The sequence below is a fragment of the Poecilia reticulata genome, linkage group LG16, assembly GCF_000633615.1.
Source record: "Poecilia reticulata strain Guanapo linkage group LG16, Guppy_female_1.0+MT, whole genome shotgun sequence".
Taxonomy (NCBI): domain Eukaryota; kingdom Metazoa; phylum Chordata; class Actinopteri; order Cyprinodontiformes; family Poeciliidae; genus Poecilia; species Poecilia reticulata.
Window position 1 is genome coordinate 13,686,416 of NC_024346.1, and position 23,872 is coordinate 13,710,287.

At 39.6% G+C, this 23,872-nt stretch overlaps 1 protein-coding gene across 1 annotated transcript in view; it reads left to right on the plus strand.

Moving 5' to 3' along the window:
* The window catches only part of grik5 (glutamate receptor, ionotropic, kainate 5), a 132,440-nt gene that overhangs the window by 67,207 nt on the left and 41,361 nt on the right, over positions 1-23,872 (plus strand). Inside the window, exons 4-7 of the mRNA XM_017309326.1 lie at positions 9,798-9,959; positions 14,048-14,212; positions 18,331-18,428; positions 18,729-18,894. Coding sequence (XP_017164815.1) covers positions 9,848-9,959; positions 14,048-14,212; positions 18,331-18,428; positions 18,729-18,894 — 541 coding nt within the window. The 5' untranslated portion in view covers positions 9,798-9,847. The remainder of the gene's footprint in view (positions 1-9,797; positions 9,960-14,047; positions 14,213-18,330; positions 18,429-18,728; positions 18,895-23,872) is intronic.

Genomic DNA, 23,872 nt, shown 5'->3' on the forward strand with positions numbered 1-23,872 from the left:
AAGTGGGTTGTCGAGATTGAAGAGAGCGCTGAGAGCGAAGATCCTGAGAGAGAAGAGAGAGGTCAGCGAAGAGACAGGGCTATACAGTGTTCCTGAAGTAAAGTCAGAACGGATAGAGGCTGAAGAAGAGGAGACAAAGCGGAGAGGGAGGAAGGAGGTGAGAGTGAGACTTCAAAGTGAATGCAGCCCTGCTGAGCGAGGACAAGTCAGAGGAACTGAGAAAACATACAGAGAGCTTCTTGATTCTTGATTAGTCTGGAGGGAAGACTAATCATCAAGAAATTGTTCAGGAAACAAAGTGATAAAAAAAAACAAAAAAAAAACAGAAACTTGATGCCATTTTCAGCCACCAAGGTGACATCTTTCCATTTGTCTTCGTAGCATTTTCCCTCTGAGGAAAATTATATTTGAGTAGCTCAAGCAAGCAAATATTGCTGTTTTGGGCTTGTTTGCTTAATTATGAATCTAAGAATGTTAATTAATCATTTGCAGAAAGCAAAGCTGTCACAATATTAGATTTGCTCTTCACAGTTATTCCTATTCATTCTCATTTGCACTGTCCTCTTTTTTTGTTTTGCCAAATTAACCACAAGGAAAATATAAATTGAGGTATTAGTATTTGAGGTTTTCCACTGATCAGGCATTACATTATGACCACCTGCCTGGTAGCGTCACAGTCTCCTTTTTGCCGAAGTTTCGCTGGAGGCTTGAAGTCCAGTGGGAATCCATGGCTAATGGAGAATAAAATCATAGTGATTGCTCTGGCTCTGCATGAGCTTGTTAGGAGAAAGAAAAATAATAATTTTGAAATAAATGTCTGAAATCTTAAAATTATGCTTTTAGTCATCACTAAGCAGAGTTTTTAACATTTCTTTAGATATTGCTGAAGCTCCTGAGCAATATCATTAGACACATTAGAGGTTATTAAAATATATCTCTTCAATTGCCTGTAATAATATTATCCGAAATAAAGATTTTTTTTAAAACTTGTATTAAACTGTGTCTTTTTCTTTTATCTGGGTTTTTATTTTCTCAGTATAAAAAGCAAATATTGAAGCAGGTTTGTTTAATTGTGTTTGTATTAAATATGATCTGTTCCCGTCTCCCTTCATGGTAGTCGCATTTTATTCAGTGTTTTCTTTATTTTAAGGATATTTGGAGGATCCAGACAATTTTCTGGCACTTTTGTTTTATTTAAACATTTTATGTTTTATTTATTTATTGTCCTTTTCTTTACATTGGGATAATTTTAAACTGTTGTGTTTATCTGAAGTGAAAACATTGTCTCAAATCAAAATCCAAGAGAATGAACACTGTGTGATGCCCACATTATCTTTATTATTAAACATGGTGGTGGCAGCATCATGCTGGTGGGATGCTTTTCTTCATCAGGACAGAGTTGATGGAAAGATTATGATACTGGAAATGATTTCTCTAAAGGCTTTGAGCTGATTTACACTCAGAGCGATAGAACTGATGCCTATAGACTTTGTTCAAACTGGGAAAACTAAAATGTTTATTCATAGTGATGATTTCAAGTAATATATTTTGTCTAGTTTTAGATCCAACAAATATAAACTGGTCTAAAAATTAAAACTCTGACTTAATATTTAAAATATCTGCAAAATAGTCTGCAAAAATGTGAGAAACTTTAAACCAAAACTCAGTGACTGCTTCATTTGACGTAACATTGTGATATAATTTCATGTTTTTTCCATTTCTAAAGCTGTGGAACATCAATGTATAGAATATACTCTGTATGTTTCTATTTGTGGGCAAAAGAAACTGGGAATAATGTTAAAAATATGCGTAAATATGTAAATGAGAACATGCATTTTAAGTCGCTAAAACCGGTCCGGCTCGGCCGTTTGTTTCCTGACACCAAGACATGTCTGCGATATCATCAGAGTTAAAGTTCAGCTTTGTTGCCATGTGATAAATGTCAGTTATGCAGCAAGAATTAAAATTATCCAAACAGATTTACAGAGAGAGGACACACCTGCTTGCAAAATGTTGTAGAGGCAGATAAAGAAAACTGTTTAATTTGGATAAGAAAGATGACTGTACATTAAATAACACAAAAACCCAATAATGTGTTGTTAAAGCCAGATATTATAAATTGTATGCACATATGGTAATCTTGCCAGATGCTTAACTAGAAAGGCATAAGTCAAGATTTTCTTTGTGGGACCCTTTCTTGACTAAAACAAGTCTACATTTAGAAAACTCAAACTTCTGAGATCAATTCTGGAGATCAATAAAAAACGTTCAATATTAAACCAAATGTCTTTCAATTTTGTCTATAAACCAAAAATACACTGCTCAAAAAAATAAAGGGAACACTTAAGTGTTCCCTTTATTTTTTTGAGCAGTATATTTTCAGAGATGTATTGAGAAAAAATGTTGACAGATTTTCGCACCTCATCTCATAAAGTCCTCTGTACATACATTAAGGAAAGTCTGAATATTTCGGATAGTCACTTTATGAAGCCTAAAATGAAATAGACCTTTCTCAAACATTTTCTGGTAAGGTCAGAAATGTCGAGAGCAGAAATTAAAAATTTGGGTACCTGCTTACAGGTTCCGATATTTCTCAAAAATGCAAGGCTTCACCATAAAGTCTTGACTTTCTAAGATGCCTGTATCAAACTGAACAGCTGAAGAATAAAACGGAACATGCAGATAAGGTGGAAAACACAGAAAGCAATAGGGTTGGAGCAGGAAAGTAAGTCAGAGACGATGAGAAAAGGGAATAAAGGAACCCAAATGACTGCAGACTCAAAATGCTGAGTCAAAATGAGCGAAAATATTTGCGGCTCTTTTGATATTAGAAGCAGACACAAAGCAGCAAAAGCTTAATCCTCTCAAGTAGCCAAATGTCAGGAGTCAAAGGAGGGGGAGAGTTGAATTTTTCCACTGCATGAGCACAAACATACTTACACACTCGGGCCGACCTCCCAGCTCATCAATACTGTCTGGGGAAGGCTAACAAATGCTCCAAAATGACTTAACCAGACTCATTCAGGGACGGCGGCCGTGCTTTCTGCTGCAGTGCCGCTCTGTACTCAGCAGGGCCGGTTAATTGTGAGAATGAGCAAAATAACGCTTGTGTTCCCCCGATGGTCGCTCCATACAGTCTCCTGAAACCCAAAGCCACTGAAGCTGTTCCACTTACAAATTCAATTATAGAAATGATTCATCCTTCCATTATGATAACTGTTAGATTTCTTTGTTTCATACAATAAGGGAGGAGGGGCGGAAAACAAAAAGATTTTTTTTTTTCCCCTTATATAGCCTGAAGCTTCTTTTCTCCATCTGAGTTTTATTTTCTGCTCCTCCCCGGCTCATCCCACTTCCTCTGCCTCCGTCTCTCTTCATCCTCTCTCCGTCTGCCCTGGGGGTCATTGGGGAGATGGCATTCCTTCCTTTTCCTGCCTCCAATGTAACCCTCCCAACATCATGAACCAGCCACCCACCCCTTCCTCCCCACACGCTCCCCTTTAGGTAATTAAGATTTCAGATTTTACGGCTTTCTTTTTCATAATAGACACAACAGACACGGAGCAAGCTGCCAACTCTCGAGTACGCACACACACACATACACACATACACACACACACACGCACACAGGCAAATCAGTAAACACACAAATATGCTTCAAGATGAATGCACACACCAAACAGCTACAGTGCCTGAATGTCCCTTTTCATACACTCTGTTCTGCACACAAATGTGCAGGCACCCACACACACACACGGCCGGGCACATCAGAATATTTATGTGTTAAGCTTCTCTGTGTGTCTCCGTGGTGCCAGTGCATAGGGTGACATGCAGCAGGGTGCAGAATGAAAGAAAACGGGGGAGGCTAGGAACCAGTTTTTTCTTCTTCTGTGCAGCTCAGACAAGTCTGGTCGGGCCTCTTGCTGCTCCAGCTCCCCGCAGACTGACACCCGACAGCGACAGGGACTCAGCCGTGTACCGCCGCCACAACAGCGCTTGTATGCCAGCCAGATACACAGTCCTAGCAAATTGAACACGGCAATAGTGTCTCACCATTTGTGCTCGACTTCGTTTCGACTCTATCTGGCTCTCTCAATTCCCCCACCTCATTCTGGGACTTTTCAGCTCCTTATTTTCTTTCGCTCATCTGCAGTGATGGAAGAAGTGCTCAGAATTGCCTAGAATTTCATGGCCAGATCTATCAAAGGGGGATCCATAGGAACCTGGTAAAACATTCCTAAGACAATAATCAATTCTAAGACTAACTTTGCTTTGGATTTTCTTTTCTTTTTTTTCTTTTTTTGCATGTGGACATGTTTTATGTAGCTTTTCCAGTTTTGTTAAACAATTAAAATCGGTGATCCTGGCTCTCCGGCCCCTGCCGTGACCGCTCGGCCTCAGATTGTTGAGGAAAAAAGCTTCATCCTGGTTAATCCACACCAAATTGCTAATAAAAGCAGGAACACCCGGTGACCTCAGAAAATTGTGATAATAACTGTAATAACAACAGTAATATGCTGGTGGAGTGTCAACCATCACAATGCTAGCCACAACATTAAAGCCACCTGTCTAATGCTGTAGTAGCCTCCCTCTCTTCACTTCGACAGCAGCGTACTTTACAACTTTTAAAAGTGTTGCAGAACATTTAAGTAATGGCACTGCATGGATTTACGTTGTTAAAGAGAACGCTGAGGGGCTGAATTTATGGAGATGTTGAAAGCAGGGTTTGGCTATAAAACAATATCTCAAGCTTTTAATGTCTAAAGCAGCACTGTTCAATCCATCATCTTTAAATGGTAAGATCACAGCACAACTATTTATTTACTATGGAAAGGAGACGGCTCAGAAGTAATCTGTTGACAGGATAACTACAAGTCACACACGAGGAAGAGGATTCTCTCTTCGCAGGAGGTCAACGTTAAATCTTTTTTGCACACATTTTAGAGAACTGTACATCACAAAAACATCCACCTGGAAGTACAGTGGTGATGGCTGTATAGTTCAGGGTGGTTTTCTTTAGAAGAGACATGAAAGTTTGTTGGGGCTAAATACTAGACAATGCTTGAAGAAAATGTGTTGGAAACTCCAAAAGATGTCAGACTCTGTGAAAGCATCCAAAACACAGAGGCAGAGTTACGACGCAGCAGTGTTGATCAAATCATATTCATGTGTTTGAACAACCCAGTCAAAGTCTGGACCCAAATCCAAGTCTGTGCTGGGCTTGGGTTTGTTGCTGTTCTCTGTCTAATGACTGGGCTTGAGCTATTTACAAAGAAAATAGTGGGGAAAACAATTATCCTGATATTCAAAGCTGGTAGAGACAAACCCCAAAAGACTTATTGCTTTTTTTCTTTTTTTTACTTTTTAGCAAAAGTTGGTTTGGAAAGTATTGGCCCAGGGAGGTTGAATAAAAATGTAGATATTTATTTGTGGTTTCAGGCGTATGTGTACTTTCTCAAGTTAATGCCAGAGTAAAATTCCCCATGAACGTCGAGGCATAAGACCTCTCTGCAGAAAAATGTTCAGACGTTACTACTTCCACAGGCTTGCCTCCTTCCTACGATGCACTGCGCTCCCGTTTTCTTTTTTTCCCAGGTAAACACGAGCGCAGCCTTCCACATGATGTAAAACAAAACATGACTCATAAGATCAGATCACCTCCTTCTGTTCCCCGATGCAATGGGTTTTGTTTTTGCTCTTAAACCTTCAGTTCTTGAGCTTCCTAGATTTCAATCGTGTTTCTCTCTTTTATTTGCAAAAGGAGGTAAATCGATTTGTGCTTCAAAGAGCAGTGATGAGGTAGAATCTGACTTTCGGTTGCTTGAAATGAAAATAACGTTCGGAACGATGCAGACAGAATCTGCTGTTTTAATTACTTGAAACTAACACAGGGAAATATAGAAAATAAATTAAAAAGATGTGTGATTTTTGCAGCTGAATTAAATGTCTAATTTCTTTTGAATTGTGGCGAAAATGCTGTTTATTGACATGTAATTAAAAGCACCGAACTGAAGTGAAAGTGCTTTAAATTTCCCCCTCTCTCAGTCCCTGGGTAAATGTACTTTTTCACCACTGCTGTCTCTTTGTGGCTCTGCGTCTCTTTCTGCAGACACTTTCCAATCTCTTCTCTCTATATTCAATTTTGTTCTTTTATTCCCTCATCGGCGCAACCCCATTCCCTCTGCTTCGTCTTTTTTTTTCCCCCTACTGACTTCTTTCACAGGTTTCTATCTCCTTCCACCTTCCACCCGTTGTCTTTCTCTCCTGGGAGTAAAGATACTCTAATCCTCTCTGTCTAATGCTGTCAATACCTCTCAATAACAATGAAATAGCACCAATTCCATCCCGTCGCTGATGAAGCCATAGCCTTAGTTTGGATCTTATTCGTCATCATGGCAATCTGCCTCCTGGTAATAGCCAATCAGATGGCTCCTGCGAAATGCAGTGCTCCCATGATAGGCTCCCCATTGTTTTGATTGACTGCACCTGAGGGCCCACCACTTCAGCTGGCGCTCGATCAATAACCCATCACACACACACACACTCAGTGGGCAAGCACAGGCTCGTGCATGCCCAGCAATAAACACCCAGGTATGAGCACAACAAAGACACGYGCACACACACACACACACACACACACAYACACACACACTTTGTTGGGGAGCAAATTGAGAAAGAAACCACTGGTATGGGAAGCAAACAGAATACTTCAGCAAGAGTCTTCAAAGTGACAGCAGTTATCTTGTGGTGCGGTCTGAATAAGCAGCCACTGCATAACCATAATAAACAAACACAAATGAGATGACAGCTTTGCGTATGTGGCGACAAGATTTTCATTTGCCTTTATTGGCGGCTTTACAGTAACACGTTGGAGTTAAATGAAAAAGATGTATGGATTACAATAAAAGCGCAAATGACTCCCACTGTGCGCCTGCTATCCTATGTTGTGTCACAGATACAGATGGCTCCACATAAGCCCTGCCTYGGTTCGCTCTGAGCCGTGGAAGCCGTAATGAGAGAATGGCCATCTGCACTGGATGGTGTGTTCATTAGTATTACAAACGTGCACATTTTGGTCACCGTTTGAGAGACCCGTCAGAGGTGCAGAAGATGGAGTCGAACGATAGATTTCTGTGGAGTTTAAGCATCGCTGTTCAGCAAGAGTTGGAGATGATGTGAATCTTTAAAAGTGAAAGAAGCAGCTGCTATTGAAGGTTGGATATTTTGCCTTGAAAATAGCTACAAATCTTTGGAGCTGAGACGCGTGTCAAACTGAAGGCCCACGGGCCAAATCTGGCCGACCATAGATATTTATGTKGCCCGCTAATCTCAACATGAATAAAACTTTAAACTTTTGTGTGTTTAAATGTTTTGTCAGTCAAATCAAATTAACACCGTTTTACGTTGATGTAATTTGGCACTATTCCCATAAAAACAATATACTGAAAGAAAGCTGTTTATTAATAAGTAGTTGCCACAACTGGCTCTTTAATGACATTCATGATCTTCATGTGGCCTGAAATGAAAATGACTTCGACACATCTGGGCTTTGATGTTCATGTCCAGAAACTGAAAACAGCTCAGACTCTGTCAGGTTCCACAAATACTGTAAGTGAGCATCATTGTTCAAAGGTTGSACCAGATTCTCAGTTAAATTTAAACCTGAAATCTGACTAGGCCACATATTATGCTTTTAATTAATTGTTTTTTTTATTTAATATTATTTAAACCAGAAGTTTTAGTTTTGATCTTATCTGAACAGAGCATACTGATATATTTCCACCATTCTCTAAAACAATGGTGACATACAAAAGTTTAGAAAGTTGAGGATGAGATRAAYAAAATGAAAGTAGCTGAAAACAATTAGAGGATTAGATGTAATTACAACTTCAAGTGTTTTGGAATCATTCGCAAGAATTACTTAAAAGGGGACATTGTTGCCATATCTTCTTTGTATAATCATTTAAAGTTGGGTTATTATGCAAATTGGACTTTTTTGAGGTTCATATTATGTTGTTATGCAACTCCCTCATCAAGAGCATACTCAGAGTGTTGCTTTTACTCATTCCTGGAWGTCTACAAAATCCTTAAAGTTTCCATGGCAGTCATTGGGAGGTACCTTAATGCTTGCTCTCACARAGCACCGCTTATTTCCACAAAGCTACACCTAGGAATTTCAGTCCCCAGCCAGCCGAGTTCCTCGACCCACAGCGCATCACTTTTCCTGCACTCCCTCCACTCAGCTCCTCCAGACTAGCGGCAGCAGCAATTAGCAAACACCTGGTGGAACTGCGAGTCTGCTGAGCTTATCATACAAAAGTCACTCCTTAGAATGATTGTAACCAACATCAATGGGCAACATGGAGAAGCATTGTTGTGTTGATGTACTGAAGGCTGTGCTGGAAAGTGTAGGAGGTTCTTGGAGAGACGGAGTTTCAAGATGTCTGATACGGCTATACTGCAATGTCAAATTTCCTGTCAAGTTATTCATATGTACAGCATTTGCATAACATCTGAAGGTAAAATAGCTACTTGACTGCCATAAAATGGCACTATGCGCCTGAAAAGTACATAACAGCTGCCTTTCAAGCTAACACAGTATGGATAGAGAGAGACTCTTTGAACAGTACATTTCAAGTCTTGCCATAGATTCTCCAATGGATTTAGGTCTGGACTTCTATGAGGACTTTCACCATCATGTACCCATAATGATGTCACAAAACATCTTTCATCTTGGTTACACAGTTACATTTTTGTCTCATTTTATCAGTGCACCATCTTAATATTTGTTGTGCCCCCTTTTGGGTAGACAAACAAAGATTAGATAGATGACAGATGAAGGATTTTCTAGTGAAAGTGGCCATCAAGCTCAAGGATGGATGGTGGAGGGATGTTGGATCCAAAAGGTCAACATGAAGCCACATTTTCTGTGTGTTTGATTTATCTGAGAGTGAAGGTACATCCTCTCATCAGGGTCAGCAGCTGACTGCTGTTTACAACAACACGGGTTAAGTAGAGGTCCTGAACGCAGCCTTTCAAGAGTCTGTCAGCTAAAGCTCAGAAACACCCCTCCCTCAATTTCCTCTGTCTTCGTCTGTCTCTTCTCTCCAACTCTTCAACACAACCTTGTCATGTTGTCAGTCAGAGCAAGGATTTGTCATTCCTGGAGACTGTTGCTTAGCACCACTGGATATCCTCTGAACTCCCTTTGTGCTCTTCTTTGCGTGTTTGTGTGTCGTTTTGAAGTTGGCAGCTCGAGGTTAGGGTATAGTAGCCATGTTGGTGGATACGGTTGAGTGTTGTGTACTGTACAGCCATCTATCCTCAGAGCTCTTGTATTTACACTTATTATTCTGTTTCTAGTACTTGCTTATCGTGTATGTCGATCTGTTTTCATGTTTGTTTGTGTTGCGTATGCACAAATGTGAGTGAATACGCAGAACGTGTGTGTGTGTGTGTGTGTGTTGTGATGTTTTGTTTGAAAAGCCTTCGGAGATCCTCTGGTAGGCTGAATCCTGTCACGTCTAAACAACCGACTTTCCACAGGAGACGTGAATACAGTTGTGTTCTGTATTTTATTATTAGACAAGCTGTATGCACGGGAACCAGGCTGCTGGTGCGATATGACAAGAAACATCTTCATAACTGACTTTGAAAGTGCATTGTATGGGTTGTGAAAGCGCAGGTGCTCCCACTACCTCGGAATATGACAGTGCAAAGTGGAGATAAGCTGTATGATGACAATTTAAAGGAAGAGTGGGACTTTGTGTCGACTAACACGCTCTTCAATCCCACAGGTGTTGGTACAGGCACCCAGCAGACCGTTCTCCATGAGGAGCAGTAGAAGATGCCGGCTCTGCCAGCACTGCTGCTGTCAATACGCTTCCTCTCCTTCCTGCTAGTCACGATGCCACCACTCTCCCTCAGTCAGGCCCCTCTGCTCTCCTCTGTCCGCATGGGTGAGTAGACGCTACGCAGGTCGAAAGGCTTCTGAACAAACTTTACATCTATTTGTTTCATTCATTCACAAATCAGTTGTTTCACCTTGGAGTGGGTGAGGATCTTAAACAAACAGGTCGATATTCTTTAGTGGAAATACCACGATTTCACGGTAAAAATAAAACTAATCAGGATCAAATAACCTTCATTTAAAGAAGAGAAACAAAAGTTGTTTTTTCTGCTACTGCTGTTGAAACAGCAAAACACTGGTTATTACAGCTAAAATGTTTTTTTTATAAATCATATTTTATGATTTTAAATTTAACATGGAGTCTGGAAAATTTATAGAATAACCATTAGCTAAATACTGAATTTGTTTTTCTTGTAAGCTGGGAAATATGTAGCAACATTCTTTCAGACAGCTGCATGGCAGTGCACAGAAAAGGTTGGGGAAGGAAACTAACTTTAACTCTGGCAACTTATAAAATGGAAAAGGTGTTCCTAAAAAAGGTTATTATTTTTTAAAACAGTTGCATTTATATGTGCATATGTACAACCTGCCCTTTGTCTAGATTGAACAAATCAACTGCAAGGTGATATAAATGTAAAAGTTGGTTGTGTTATAATAGACAACAGATGCATATTTTAGCTGGTCAAATCCTGTGAAAATCAGCTCTTTGATCTGAGTTCAGCTGCAGACAAATAATTTATGAAAAAAGATTGTTCTCACCACAAATGGACCAAACATTTCCTGATGACCAAAATAGTCAGATTTGACTCTGGAATCACTCTGCTCAGTGATTGGCCCATTGAAATCTGTATAAATGTTACCCAAGCTCTGAAGGTTTTACCTGATAAAACAATTTCCCTCAGTGTGGAAGTTCATACTGAGGGAATAAGACTCTGTTAACTATTTTACATATTAGTGGGGTTTTAAACAGAAGCCCAAAAGAAGCTATTTTAAAACATTTTTCAAGTCTTCATGTCACCTTTTTGTTTAATCTGCTACTTTTAAACAAAGGAAAATGTTTCCACAAATAACAAGAAGCTCTGAAGCAATTTTGCTTAATTTTGTTCTTTTACAGTTTAATTTTGTGTCATGAATCCAGAAATGTTTCCTGGCCTCAGAAATCTCAGTTAAGCTCGACCTCTACATGCTCAAGGCAGCTGAAAATGTCAGTGGTGTTAACAGTGCCTTTGTTTTTCTGCAGAGCGGTGTAACTCTGACTTCTCTCTCACATATCATGCGATCTCATCTCTATTCTAAATAATGATTGACTGATTTGGAAAATGAGGCTCCTTTAAGTTCATTTAGAGTTACAATAATTGATTTAACAATCCAGCACCAGACCGATGCTGTCTTTTCAGACATGAAGGTTGAGACAGTAGTAAATATCTTCTTTAATTTTTAGAAATGATCCAGAAAGAATCGACTCTGTAACTTGGAGTTGATGGTAATAAAATTATCTTATTTTCAAAAAAATGCCATCCAAAATCAGTAGTGCTTAACAAAATCAGACATTAGTCAAACTAATCTCTGATTGGTACATCTCTATTTATCAAAGCTGCAAATGTCTTCAATCTAAACTCCACTTTCCATTCATCTGACAGCAGCTGAATGTGCTCATTTCATGTTTAAACAAGTATTCTGTGTGTAAGATTTTGCAGTAGAAACCCGACAAGGTCAGACTCATAACTTTGGTCTGAACACTGCACTAATTTGAACTGCAGCTCACACATTAATGGACAGTCATGCACAGTGGAAGTAGGCTAATTTGGCTCATGAACAGCTGCTTGGAGCAATCTGAAAGATTACATCATTAAATAGATAAATAGCACTTCTGTGTTAATGTTCTGGCTTCATAATTCTCCTATAACAATTAGCACCGAAATGTTTTCCACTGTGTCTGAGCAAATCAAGTTTCACGATGTCGGAAATGCCTTTTGTCTGATTATTCAGCAGAATTTACACTACTGCTGTTCATTTTGTCTGAAAATTGCAGCATATTTATCAGGCTGATGCAATTTTCTTTGGAAATGTGAAGTGCTTTTATTATAGAAGTGATTCTAAAAAAAGGCTTTCAGAGTTTTTGAAATGCGTTGGGGATCCTCATCTGCAGCTGCATTGACAGGGAGGACAGCGCCTTTAGCTAAAGCAAACTAGCACTGAAAACAACTCGTTTCATTGTTCAGGTAAAATAAAAATAAAAACATGGCAATTAGTCTGCTGTGTTACATGCCTGAAGTGTGTGAAACTAATGAGCAAGACTGAGAAAACCAAGGGATTCTTTATGAACAATGATCAAACCACTGGGTGAGCAAAACACAGAAGGAATAAAAGAGAATCACAAAAATCTGACAATGACTAAACAAACCTAAGGAGTGTTGTACGCCGACATGCTGCTGCGGTGTGTGCTGTAATCTCTGAACAGAGGAGCCAAAATGAAAATCATGACATTACGCACAGACAACCCACACACCATGCTGCTGGTGTGAAGCTGGCTTTACTGTCTAATCCTCTGTGAATGGCAAATATTGCTCGGCTCACACGTTTTTGCTTTTTTTCCCCCCGTCTCCGGGGCTTGACTGAATGAAGCCCATGCGTAAAAAGAAAGTGACCGGTGTTCGAAGGACTTAATGGAGATCAATGAAGCCCTAAGAGTTACACACCTCATGTAGGACAACGGCTGCAGAGACCAGTAACAAGGAAGTAAAGGAAGCAGAGAATAGTCTGTTGTGATGCTACACACAAGCTGGTTAACTTCACTGCAAAAACGGAAAACAACTAAACATGCAACACATCATAAAATGTTATCAAAAGAACGAAGGAAAGAATCTGAATACTAATAATTAGTTCTTAAAACATAAGCACATGTGGCAAACTTCAACCTTTTATGAATAAAAATTTCAAAAGTATATGTTTGTATTCTATTCCCCTCTGTTAATATGTTATAGACCCGCCAGCTACAGCCAGGAATCATTTTCAGAAGGTTTCACAGACATTCTTGCCCATAAATCTCTGCAAAACAGCTGAAGCTCAGTCAGACTAGATGGAAAACATTTTTAAACATACAATTTTAAGTCTTGCCACATATGCTCATTTTGATTTGGGTCTGGACTTTGACTAGGTCATTCTAAAACATGAATATGCTTTAACACAAACCACTGCTGGATGTTTGGAATGGTCATCCTGTTGGAAAATGAACGTCTTAGTTGTTCAAAGTTTTTGAACAACTGACAGGTGTTCTTCCAGGATAGGCTGGTAATTTGCTTAATCCATTCTTCTATTCAAAATACTTTCTTTTTTTTAATTAAAATGCTTTGTCACCTTATTGTTACTCCCTTCTCCATCTCCCTGTCAACTCTTAGCTGAAAAATAAAACCTTCCCCGCAGCATGATTAGCTTGTCCTCTCATTTCTCACCACATGCAGAAGAAGAGGTCCATTAGTAATATTCTGGAACAAATAGCATTTTGAATGCAGGCCAATCATCTAATCAGAGGACATTTATCTCCATTACATGGCTTGTGGCAAAATACAAACAGAAGTTCTCATGTTTTTCTGAAATCATGCACAGTTTACTTCTGATTACAAATGATGTGATCGTGAAAACAGTTGGCTGCACTAGATTTTAGGGTATCAGAATAAAGAAGGTTGAATGCAAATATACACCACGTTTTTTTAGAGCTTTATTTGTTCAAACTCAACATTTGTCTCTGCTTTGTTTCAGTCTATGTACCCTGAGACTGTGGTGAAATTTGTTGCTGCAATGGCAAAATCTTGAAAGATTAAATGCTTTTCAAGACACTGAATAAAGTGTCCTCAGAAAAGACTATTTGGAAGGCAGTAAATGAGGTTGTTTCTTTTTCTTTGGATTTCTTTTCATGTCCTAAAAGCAGCATACAAAAATCCCTCTAGTCCTTTAGCGGCTGGAAGTGGGGATCTATTAAGAAGCAACCTTGTTATGCTGTGAAAATATTCTATTCCTTGTTATGATTCATTTGTTTGTTTCTGTCCTGACATTCCCTTTACCGTTACACTCCGTGTTTCTTCCCCTGGTGTCCCTGACTCTCCGTTTCTTTCTGTCTTTCTCTCTCCAATTCTCTAGCTGCCATTCTGGATGACCAGTCTGTGTGTGGGCGCGGGGAGCGGCTGGCGCTGGCCCTGGCCAGGGAGAACATCAACAGCGTGATAGAGGGTTCAGTGCAAGCCCGAGTGGAGGTGGACATATACGAGCTGCAAAAAGACTCCCAGTATGACACCACTGACACCAGTGAGTGAAAATGTTTCCCTTCAAAAACGACTTCTAGATCAACTTTCATTCTCAGACTTACAACAGAATGATAAAATCCAGAGGAAAACATTCGAGTCTTTAGAGCCCAGCGCCTCATTAGCACAAAGAAAATGACCGGTACGGATCTCAGTGTGTTATATAAGTCGTATTTATATTTAATAATACCAGTGACTTGCAGACAAAAGAAAAGTATGTTAAATAGCACCATTTCTTTCCAAAAGATTAAACTCTTTAAAAGAATAATTAGAATTTTTTTGTGTGTGTGTGTGTGTGTGTGAAAAGCAACCCTTTTATGTGCAGAAAACACAACCACACAACCACTTTTGTGGGATTTGAAGCCAGAAGGGGCTTTTGCTTATTAGTTTACATGTCACTGGAGACCAGTAATGGGCCACTAAGACTGCCTCATTAAAAACAGGAGACCTGTGCCCTCCAGTAACAGCTGGAAGTGTGTACCATGCGGGCCGTAATAATAAACACATCATCAAACAGTAAAACGGATCAGCAGTAACATAAAACAGGACCGTAACACTTCATGAAAACTCACTGAGCAGAATCTTTAGTTGTCAGCAGAGGCTGTGGAAATACTGCAGAACTGAACCACCGCCTCTCTGCTCCTTTTCTGATAGGTCGTCGACCTCGCTTCAAGCTGCTAGAGCAATGTTTAGAAGGGTTCAGCTCATAATGTGCCCTGCTTAAGATACAGCCATGTGCGTCTCTGTGTGTCCTTGACCAACGAGCAGGAAGAAACTCTGAAAGGCTGATTTGCTCACAGCATTTTCTAGTCTCTGGATCAGGGAGCTCATCATCTTACAGCTACAGATGACTGCAACACACATCCACGCACGCACACACACACACACACACACACACACACGCACGGACGCACACACACGCGCTCATCTTTCTGCAGATATGCACGTGCATGTCCACAAAGGGAGCCTGTGCACTCACAAGCACTTAGTAGATACTCACATGTACACATTGACACTCACAGTTGCTGATACTGAGGACTAATTGGGATGAGCTGCAATAACAACTGGAGAAAAAAAAAAAGCAGCTTCTTGAATAGCCAAATCAGACGGTTAAGTGACCCGACTCCTCTGTGGGTAATTATCTGGTGTGAACAGTGAAGATCTCATCAGTAAAAATGGACACACTAAAAGGTGGCCTGATTAGACATGCATTGTTTTGTGTTTTAATTATTTTTAAAATACTGGATGCTTCCAAAACATCATCAATTCAGAGGATGAAATATCATGTATCACGTAAAAGCAATAATTATCAAAGCAGATTTATGTGGAAGTCAAAGTCCAGGCCTTAGTCCAAATGCTTGCCTTGGAGTGACTCGAAAATGAATGCTGAAGTTTCCTCTTTGTACACCTCTTTTTACGTATAATGAAAGTCGGATGATATAATTGCAGAAAAAGTTATTACACATTTACTGAGGATGTTGACTACAAATACACACTACAATTTACATTTTGTTACAGGTAATTATGAAAACCAGGTGCCATTTTGCCTTTTCTTCACTAATATGCCCTCCTTTATGTTGGTCTATGCTTTAAAATCCAAATGAAATGTGTTATAGTTTGTAGTAATGACAAAACTTCAAAAACTTCAAGGAGTGTGAATATTTCTGCAAGTCAGTGCATCTTATCCGTAAAGTTATTGAAAATTCACGTAGCTTTGTAAGTTATTTCACCAAGCTGTGATTCTGATCAAGTCAAAACTCTTTCTCAGTTATAGAAGTAAGACCGAAAGTGTTTTAAATCTCTCTGGAACAAATCCCAGCTCTGATTTTCTAGTCAGTTTACTTTAGGCGATGTTTAATAATTTAATCTGCTGGTGAGACATACAAACTGAAAAACAAGAAAATCAATCGAAGGAGCATTAAGCTCATCATCAATAAATCCCAGTATGTGCAACTCATGTTTTTCCTCCCTTCTGAGTCGAAGAGCAGTAAGTGAATGACTGCCACCAGCACTTTAGGTTTCATTGTCTTTCAGCAGGTCCTGCCCCCCAGTGCCTCATCTTCTCCTAGATTTAGACCGTCATCAAACTCATTTCTGTGAAATACAGACCTGAAATAACCTCCAAACCTCCTTGTAATGTTCCATTCTGTCATAAACCCATGCATTTAGCTTCTGTGTTTCCATAAATCCTCGTTTACACTTTAAAAATAGCATCTTTAGATAAATATGGAGCTAGTCAATTTGTCCAGCAAGGTCACAGTGGTACAGTTACACATAAAACATGCAATAAGCATATGTATGTAGGGGATACCTATCTGCCTGATGCTGGAATTTTAGTTTTTATTTTAGCCTAAATGTTCAGGTTGGACATTTGTGGAGAAAAGGAGCAGATTGGAAAAATATTTTCAGTTTATTTGAATCATCACAGAATCCTTAGTAGTTTGTGTGCTCTGTTTTTAACACTAATATTTTTTTCTGAATTACAAKCTGCTGTATTTTGGGATCTGAGGAGAGTGAAAATAAACTGGAAGGAGACCAGCAGTGTGAGGTTTCAAACCACTTAACTTAGGGTGATTTTCAGCGTTTATATTCACAAATAATGAAAATAGACATCCCTCATCTATGAATCACTAGCTGCGTCTCTGTTACAAACATGTGCAAAACTTTGTCAGTTTTGTGCTAATGTAACCCCCCCCCTCGYGCCCCCCCCCCACAATTTTGCAATTGCTGTGTTTCCATTAAATGAGAAATGTAATGAAAATCACATGTGAATAAGTTTGTTCATGTGATAAGTCATAAAAAAAACATGCTGCTCCATATCAGCCACTCTCAGCTCCTCCAGACTAGCGGCAGCAGCAATTAGTAAACACCGGGTGGAACTGTTTACCTGCTGAACTTTTTATACAAAGTACTTCTCAGTGCAATGCTTCTAGAAATGATTGTAAACGGCTTAATGGAGAAACATTGTTGCGATGGCGTGCTGAAGCAGCGTGTCGGAAAGAGCAGGAGCTTCTTAAAGAAACAGAAGCCAATTTTCAGGCTTCAAACGGTGAACTCAAATTTATTTTGGGTGATACACCGTTTTCATAATAAATGAAGGTAACAGTTACTTGATTGTGCTAGAAAGTGACACTATGTGCCTGGAAAATGCATAATACCTTTAATGCTTTATTGGTTTATTTTCACTGTGTTCTGGAGCTCCTGCTGGTCCGTGTGGTTGAGCTGCTTGGCTCATTGAAACCGAAGGAAATAAAAAGTTGAATTATGTTTGCAGTCCTTAACAGTCACACCTACCTGTACAGCTATGAATGAATTCATTTAGAAGTTTTAAAGGACGTCTACTGGTTGCTGTGGATGTCATAGTTTTTTTTTTTTTTTTACATTTTCAGTCTGAAGCAGCAGCTCAAGAATGGCAAGAAAAGAATAAACAGTAACTTTACTCCTAAGTGAAAAGGAAAACAGCTCAAGGGAACCTGAAGGTTCTTGGTGATGAAAGTTTAGGGCAGCACATTGCTTGGTTAGTTTATTGAGCACCTTTTATCTGAACATATCTATTTAAACCTAGAGTAAAACTTGTTTTGTCAATCTTACTCAGTTTCAAAGCATCACTCAGACAGTTTCTCTTGGTAAATCTGATGAATAGAAATTATGTTTAATTTTAAAGAAACTTAATTTTCCTCCTTTTTTTATTTTATGTTTTTTAACAGTATGTTATTCATTGAGGGAGTTAGTGGATGTATCTTTACACTTTTGACATGTGAATCTGCTATGGATTTTAATCTGCAACAGTTTCAGTATCTGCAATCTCACAGTAATGGCCACTTTACAATGTAAATCAGCAACAAGAGTAAGATTAAAAAATGATTAAAGCAATGAAAATTACTGTCTTCACATTAATGCCCTACAACTGATTGGTTATCCTCTTCTTGCCCTTGGAATATTTCTAATAAAGTTAACTCGATTAGACTGAAACATCTTTTGCTGCTTCAGTAGAATAAATGATTAATCTGAAACTGAGATGCTCACACTTTTCAGCTGCTGCTGGATGCAGCCGTCCTAAAAAGCACAGAGCCAAGATGTGTTCTTGTAAATCCAACTTTATTCCCTTTTTCCCCTGTTCAGTGTGCCAGATTCTACCCAAAGGCGTCGTCTCTGTGATCGGTCCAGCCTCCAGCCCCGCCTCCGGCTCTACTGTCAGTCACATATGTGGGGAGAAAGAGGTGTGTCACCTGCGCAAATATGTACCAACATAAGTCTTGTTTTTCAGTCCTAGTTGTAGGTATTGGCATAACTGCATCTTCATGTTCAGTTTCTCTCTTTTTTATTTACTTTTTAATAAATTGTTCTTCCACCAGTTATCTTCCGTTTCCTCAAACTGTTTTATTCTCCATACCTTTTTCTTCTTTCTATATATTTTTCCTTACCTTGCATGTTTCTGCAGAATAAATCATAAATCACTTTTTCCCCCCCTGGCCTTTCTTATGCGTTATCATTCCCTGTCAATATTATTCTTCCTCCAGATCCCTCATGTAAAAATTGGTCCAGAGGAAACTCCCCGCCTGCCTTACCTGCGCTTTGCCTCGGTTACTCTGTACCCCAGCAACGAGGATCTGAGCCTGGCCATAGGCTCCATCTTGCGCTCATTCAGCTACCCGTCTGCCAGCTTGGTCTGCGCCAAGGCTGAATGTGAGTTACACACCGCCTCTTGTTCTACTAAATTGTATTATGTGACTTTGACTGCACAGCTGTGTTCATATTTAGATGGGTGTGAGTGCATCGGTTGAGACCTTGCAAGCGTCTTTGCCTTGTTTAGCTTTGTGTGAGCAAAGTGACTCCAGTAGAGTTGGCAGATTCCTCGTTTGGCCGGATATGATTGTTTGCAGTTGGACACTCATTTCCAGAGCTGGACTGAATACTATGATAATATAATCAAGCTAAAGAAGAGTAACTAAGGTGAATGAAATATCATCTAAAATGTGCTGTGATGAGATTGTGTGTAAAGGATATGAATTGATGCAACCTTTTGCAACCTGTTGATCTTTTTTTAGGTTATCCACAGTTACTTCTTGTGGCAACAATCCAGGGACTTTTGCATAAAAATAGGAAGATAAGAATGTAAGAAAGTGCAGCTGCCTCCATCTGAGTTCTACTAAAAACACATAGCTGTGGTGGTTTAATGAGTTTGTATGAAATAGTGGTGCATCATTTTTGAGACCAGATGCCTAAATAGACCAGTTTCCTAAATGCAAGAATCATTTGAGAAAGATTGTTGTGTATTGCTTGTGGTTTACGTCTCTATCTTTAGTATTTGGTAAAAAATATCTTTTCAACTGCATAGCTTTCATTCTATAAGCTTCTCAGCATTTATTCTAGAACTGGTGTAACTGGAGTCTAGTTTGTCGGCCATCTTGCTCCCACATAATTTTTTTAATTTGACTTGTGACTGGGACCCACGTCCTTTTTGGGCCTTTAGCTACCTTGTTGTTAATTTTAAGATATGCTCAGGGTCATTGTCTATTTGTAAACCACATTTGGGCCTTGACTTTAACTTCCCAGCTGAAGTCTTGAGATGTTGTTCATATATTTGCATTTAATGTCCTTCCCCCATGATGCCATCTCTTTGGTGAAGTGCTCTGTTCCCCCCTGTAGCAAAACTCCCACACAGTATGATTCGGCCACCTCCGAACCACATAGATGTGCTGGCGTTCTTAGGGCGCAAGAATCCCACATTTTTCTCCAATTGCATTGATGATCAATTATAATTTCATCAGATAAGATGTTCCTGTGTGCATTTGCAAACTGTAATCCATCTTTTTATCTTACTTTGAAGGAATGTCAGTAGTTGTGCTGTGAATAATGACGCTCTCTTATTGAACCAAGGTATAAAACCAGACTTTGTTTTAATGTTTTTTGGTATTATTAGTATTAGTTAGTCATTAGTAGGGAAGGGAAAGAAGAGGAGGACATGCAGTTAATGTCCCAGAAACGGGAATTGAACCTGCGTCATGGACTGATGCCTGCATGGTGGAAGAAGAGTGTTTCACAGTTGGGCCTCCAGTTTAACTCACATGTTGTGAATTAAACTATCTCAAGCTTGCAAAGCCGTGATATCATCATCTGATGAATTCTCCTAAATTGCAGAGTAAGCGTATTATATATAAAGATCAGAATTTGAATAAAGCAATAAATGAGTTTCTTAAAATATTCTCTCATTTTAGCAAACAGAAGTACTGTTGATAATCCCACCTGGCCTTCTGTGCAAGATTTGTTTTCACTCAATAACAGTGGTTGGATTTAAATGTAAATAAATGCAATATTTCAAATGCCGTATTAAAAAAAAATGCACATTTAGAAAGCCGTGGTTCTCAATCACAGTGACGCCAATTAATCAAATTTATCACTTTACACCTCGGCTCATTTTGGCAGCCCGGTCATGAAGCTGTGCCTGTTGTCAGAGTTCAGAAGGCAGCTCATGATGCAGCCTTTCTATTTATTACTCATGCTGAACCTCGGAGGGTTTTAAGGGCAAACCAGTTTGATAAATATTCATGCTTGAAAAGCTTCCCAGTAGTGGAGGAACTTAGCGGACATTTGATTTGACTGGCCGGGCACTCAGAGAGCTTTAGCATCACGGGGGACTCGGAGCTTGGTCACTGCCTGTTTTTATTTTCATTTTGAAAGAGTGCATTATTGATTTATGTTGCAGTCCCCCACTGAGAGTCACAGGAATAAAAGGGCTTAGTCGGATGGAGGCTTTAGTATACAAACAGCTTTGTGACTACGTGACACAATAAAACCACCCGTTCTTGGACGAGGCAAAGATCCGATTCGTCCGCTGACTAATTGCCAAAGTTTTTTTTTTCTTCCTTCTTCTGAGTGAAAATGAGGTGGGCTTTAGTTGTTGTGTAGCTGTCAACTCATCACACCAGCGAAGAAGAATTCAAAGTAAAACGACAAACAATAAGGCGACCCAGAGCAGACTGAAAAGATTTTGGCAAACAAAACGCTGTGACATTAAGAAAAATTGATTCAGTCGTCGCGAAGCTTTCATTAATTATCTCCTCGGCAGTTAGCGGCCCCCCCCCGCAGCGACCTGAAAGTAAGCTGAATACCAACTGGACTTCATTGAATTGAAGGAGCTTTGAAACGGCATCAGACGTCCATTTCAGTTTAGTTCATCAGCTGAGTGGCCAGATAACAGCTCTGTTTTTCAGCGGTCTCTTCCTTTCCTGAAAAATTGCAGGCAAACGGTAGCTGGGACACTTACCCATCTGGGTGAACAAAGATCCAGCTCTCTGAAAGAAGAAGAAAAAAAAATTTACCCGCTGAGAAAGCGTGGAGTGCGTTTGTGTCGTGCATTTTGCCTCGAAGGTGATCTTTACAAGGTTATCGCACTCGCAGACTCTGACCCACTTGGCTGCGCTATCTATCGCGGTGGAGCCGGTTGCCATGGCTGCCGAATAGGTGCTAACTGCCACTCAACAGGCTTGTTCCACACTCTGAACAACCGTGTGGGTGTGTGTGTGTGTGTGTCTTGCTATATGTGTGTTTTTATGCATTTTTTTTGCCCAGTTCCTGCTTTACCTTATCTGAACATGTGCACGTTGAGTTCAGGTTTGCTTGTTCTGTATGTTTGCACACGAGGGATTAAACATTGATGCACTTGAATTTAATATGTGGGAAGCTGTACTGTGGTGCTGCACAGATTCGACATCAGACAGTGTATACCGTCGGCCCCCCTTGTTTAATTCATCTTGTTTACTCCGGTGTAGAGAAGGCTTTTCAAAGTGAAGCAGACGTACTCACATTGATTCAGTTGAGGTGAGCAAAATGCAAAGACACACATTTTTTTTGCACTGAACATCACACAAGCACACACAAAAAAAAGGTAATTTAAGAAAGCGCATCCCCATTTCCTTTTCTTTTTTTTCTTACTCCATCTTAATGGTATTCATCTAATGTCTCCTCCCTGAGCGAGATATTCTGCTTAATGTGCGAGAATCACAGATTTTGGGTCATTTCCGATGTATCCTTCTCTCACTATGCATGAGTCAGAAGCTGCTATCGGAGCCTAATTCCATTATGCAGTTTTCATGAGATGGATGAGGGTTAAGGACAGCGACCGAGCACATGAAGGAGACGGTGGCAGCATAAGAGGCAGATGAATCAAGGCCGAGAGAGGTAACTGGAGCAAAGGGCTCAGACGAGAGAGATGGAGAGGTTAGGGCTTATGTGTGTGAGTTGGAAATTGGTGAAATRGGAAGAGCAAGAGAGGAGTGAGAGGAAGCTGTAAACTGCATTGATTTTTTTCTTTTTTYCTTCCCCCCTCCTTCCTAGAACTAATTAAAGTTTTGGCCTGGTTCAGTGATTACCCCACTGCTTACAGAGGCTTTCTCCACCTACGGGGCTCGGAGTACTACCTTTCCTCTCCTCCTCTCATTCGTCTCTAACTCTCTCCTCCCCCTTTTCTGTCCCCCAGATACCTCGCTCACCACTTATTTACATAGCTGGGGGTGCTTTACTATGAAATTACAATCAGGAAGCACCAAAGCAGACTTTCTAGTAATGGCTTACATGATGTCAAGTGAGACTTGACTGCTATTGGTTCTACTTAGTTTGAAGAGGAATTTGCTTGAAGTGGGAAAATTGTCTGAAGAAGTTTGTCATTCAGTGCTCCTATATCTGTCCAACTTTATTTTGCATAATCGTTGTATTCACTTAAAAGGTCGCAGGTATGTTTACTGCTGTAGTCAGGTGGTTATTTGCAGTCATGATTGGCAGGGTAATTGTCTGATGTTGTGTTCTGTATTTTCTATAATCCTACCAGGATTAGGCTGCATGCAGGCCCAAAGACACTCAAATAATTAGATAAATGTCTCTGAGAAAGTTGCAACTATGCAACATTATTGGAGACATCAATATCATATAAAGTTTGACTTAAAGCATAATAGTTTGCCAAAGCAGTTGGTACTGCTTGACTAAAATAGTGCTTTTAAGTTTCTATCAGCAACTATAAAACCTTTGAACAAGCAACAATGCCAAATATGGACCAAATATGAAATGCGGATGTAACCCACGTTTAGTCGGATGACTTTTATTTTTGCGGGCCCACTTCCTGTGTTCCCCCAAACTCTCCAACTTCTKTAAAGCTCACAGCTTTACTTCCTCCTTTGACTCYGTTCTGGCTACGACCTGTGCTGTTCAAATTTATGCATTCCTGTTCATGTCTAAAACTACCTGTTAATTGCTCAATGATGYGTTGCTTTTACCAGAATTGCTGGCGCTGCTAATTCAGAACTCAATTGTTGTTTGGAGCATCAGTTTTATTTTGTGCGTGTTTTGACTCTTTTTGTATTGACGCTAAACCGGCAATGAMGTTTGGTAAGAATGTAGCTCCGTTTATATTGCGGAGTRTCTTTATATTTTCTCTCCCTCTGCTTGAATATTTTCAAAGAATTGATTGTGGATTATTTTATTTTTGATAACTGATTAGATATTTGAAATTACACTGTAAATTGATTGACTTGAATTCTGAATGACATTTTTGTTTGACTACTTAAATTATGGMTGATTAACATGATTATTTAAATGTTGAATCAAGTTTAAAAATATTGGAAATGTAATAATTGCATTTAATTTGCATAAATCAGTATACAAATTTACT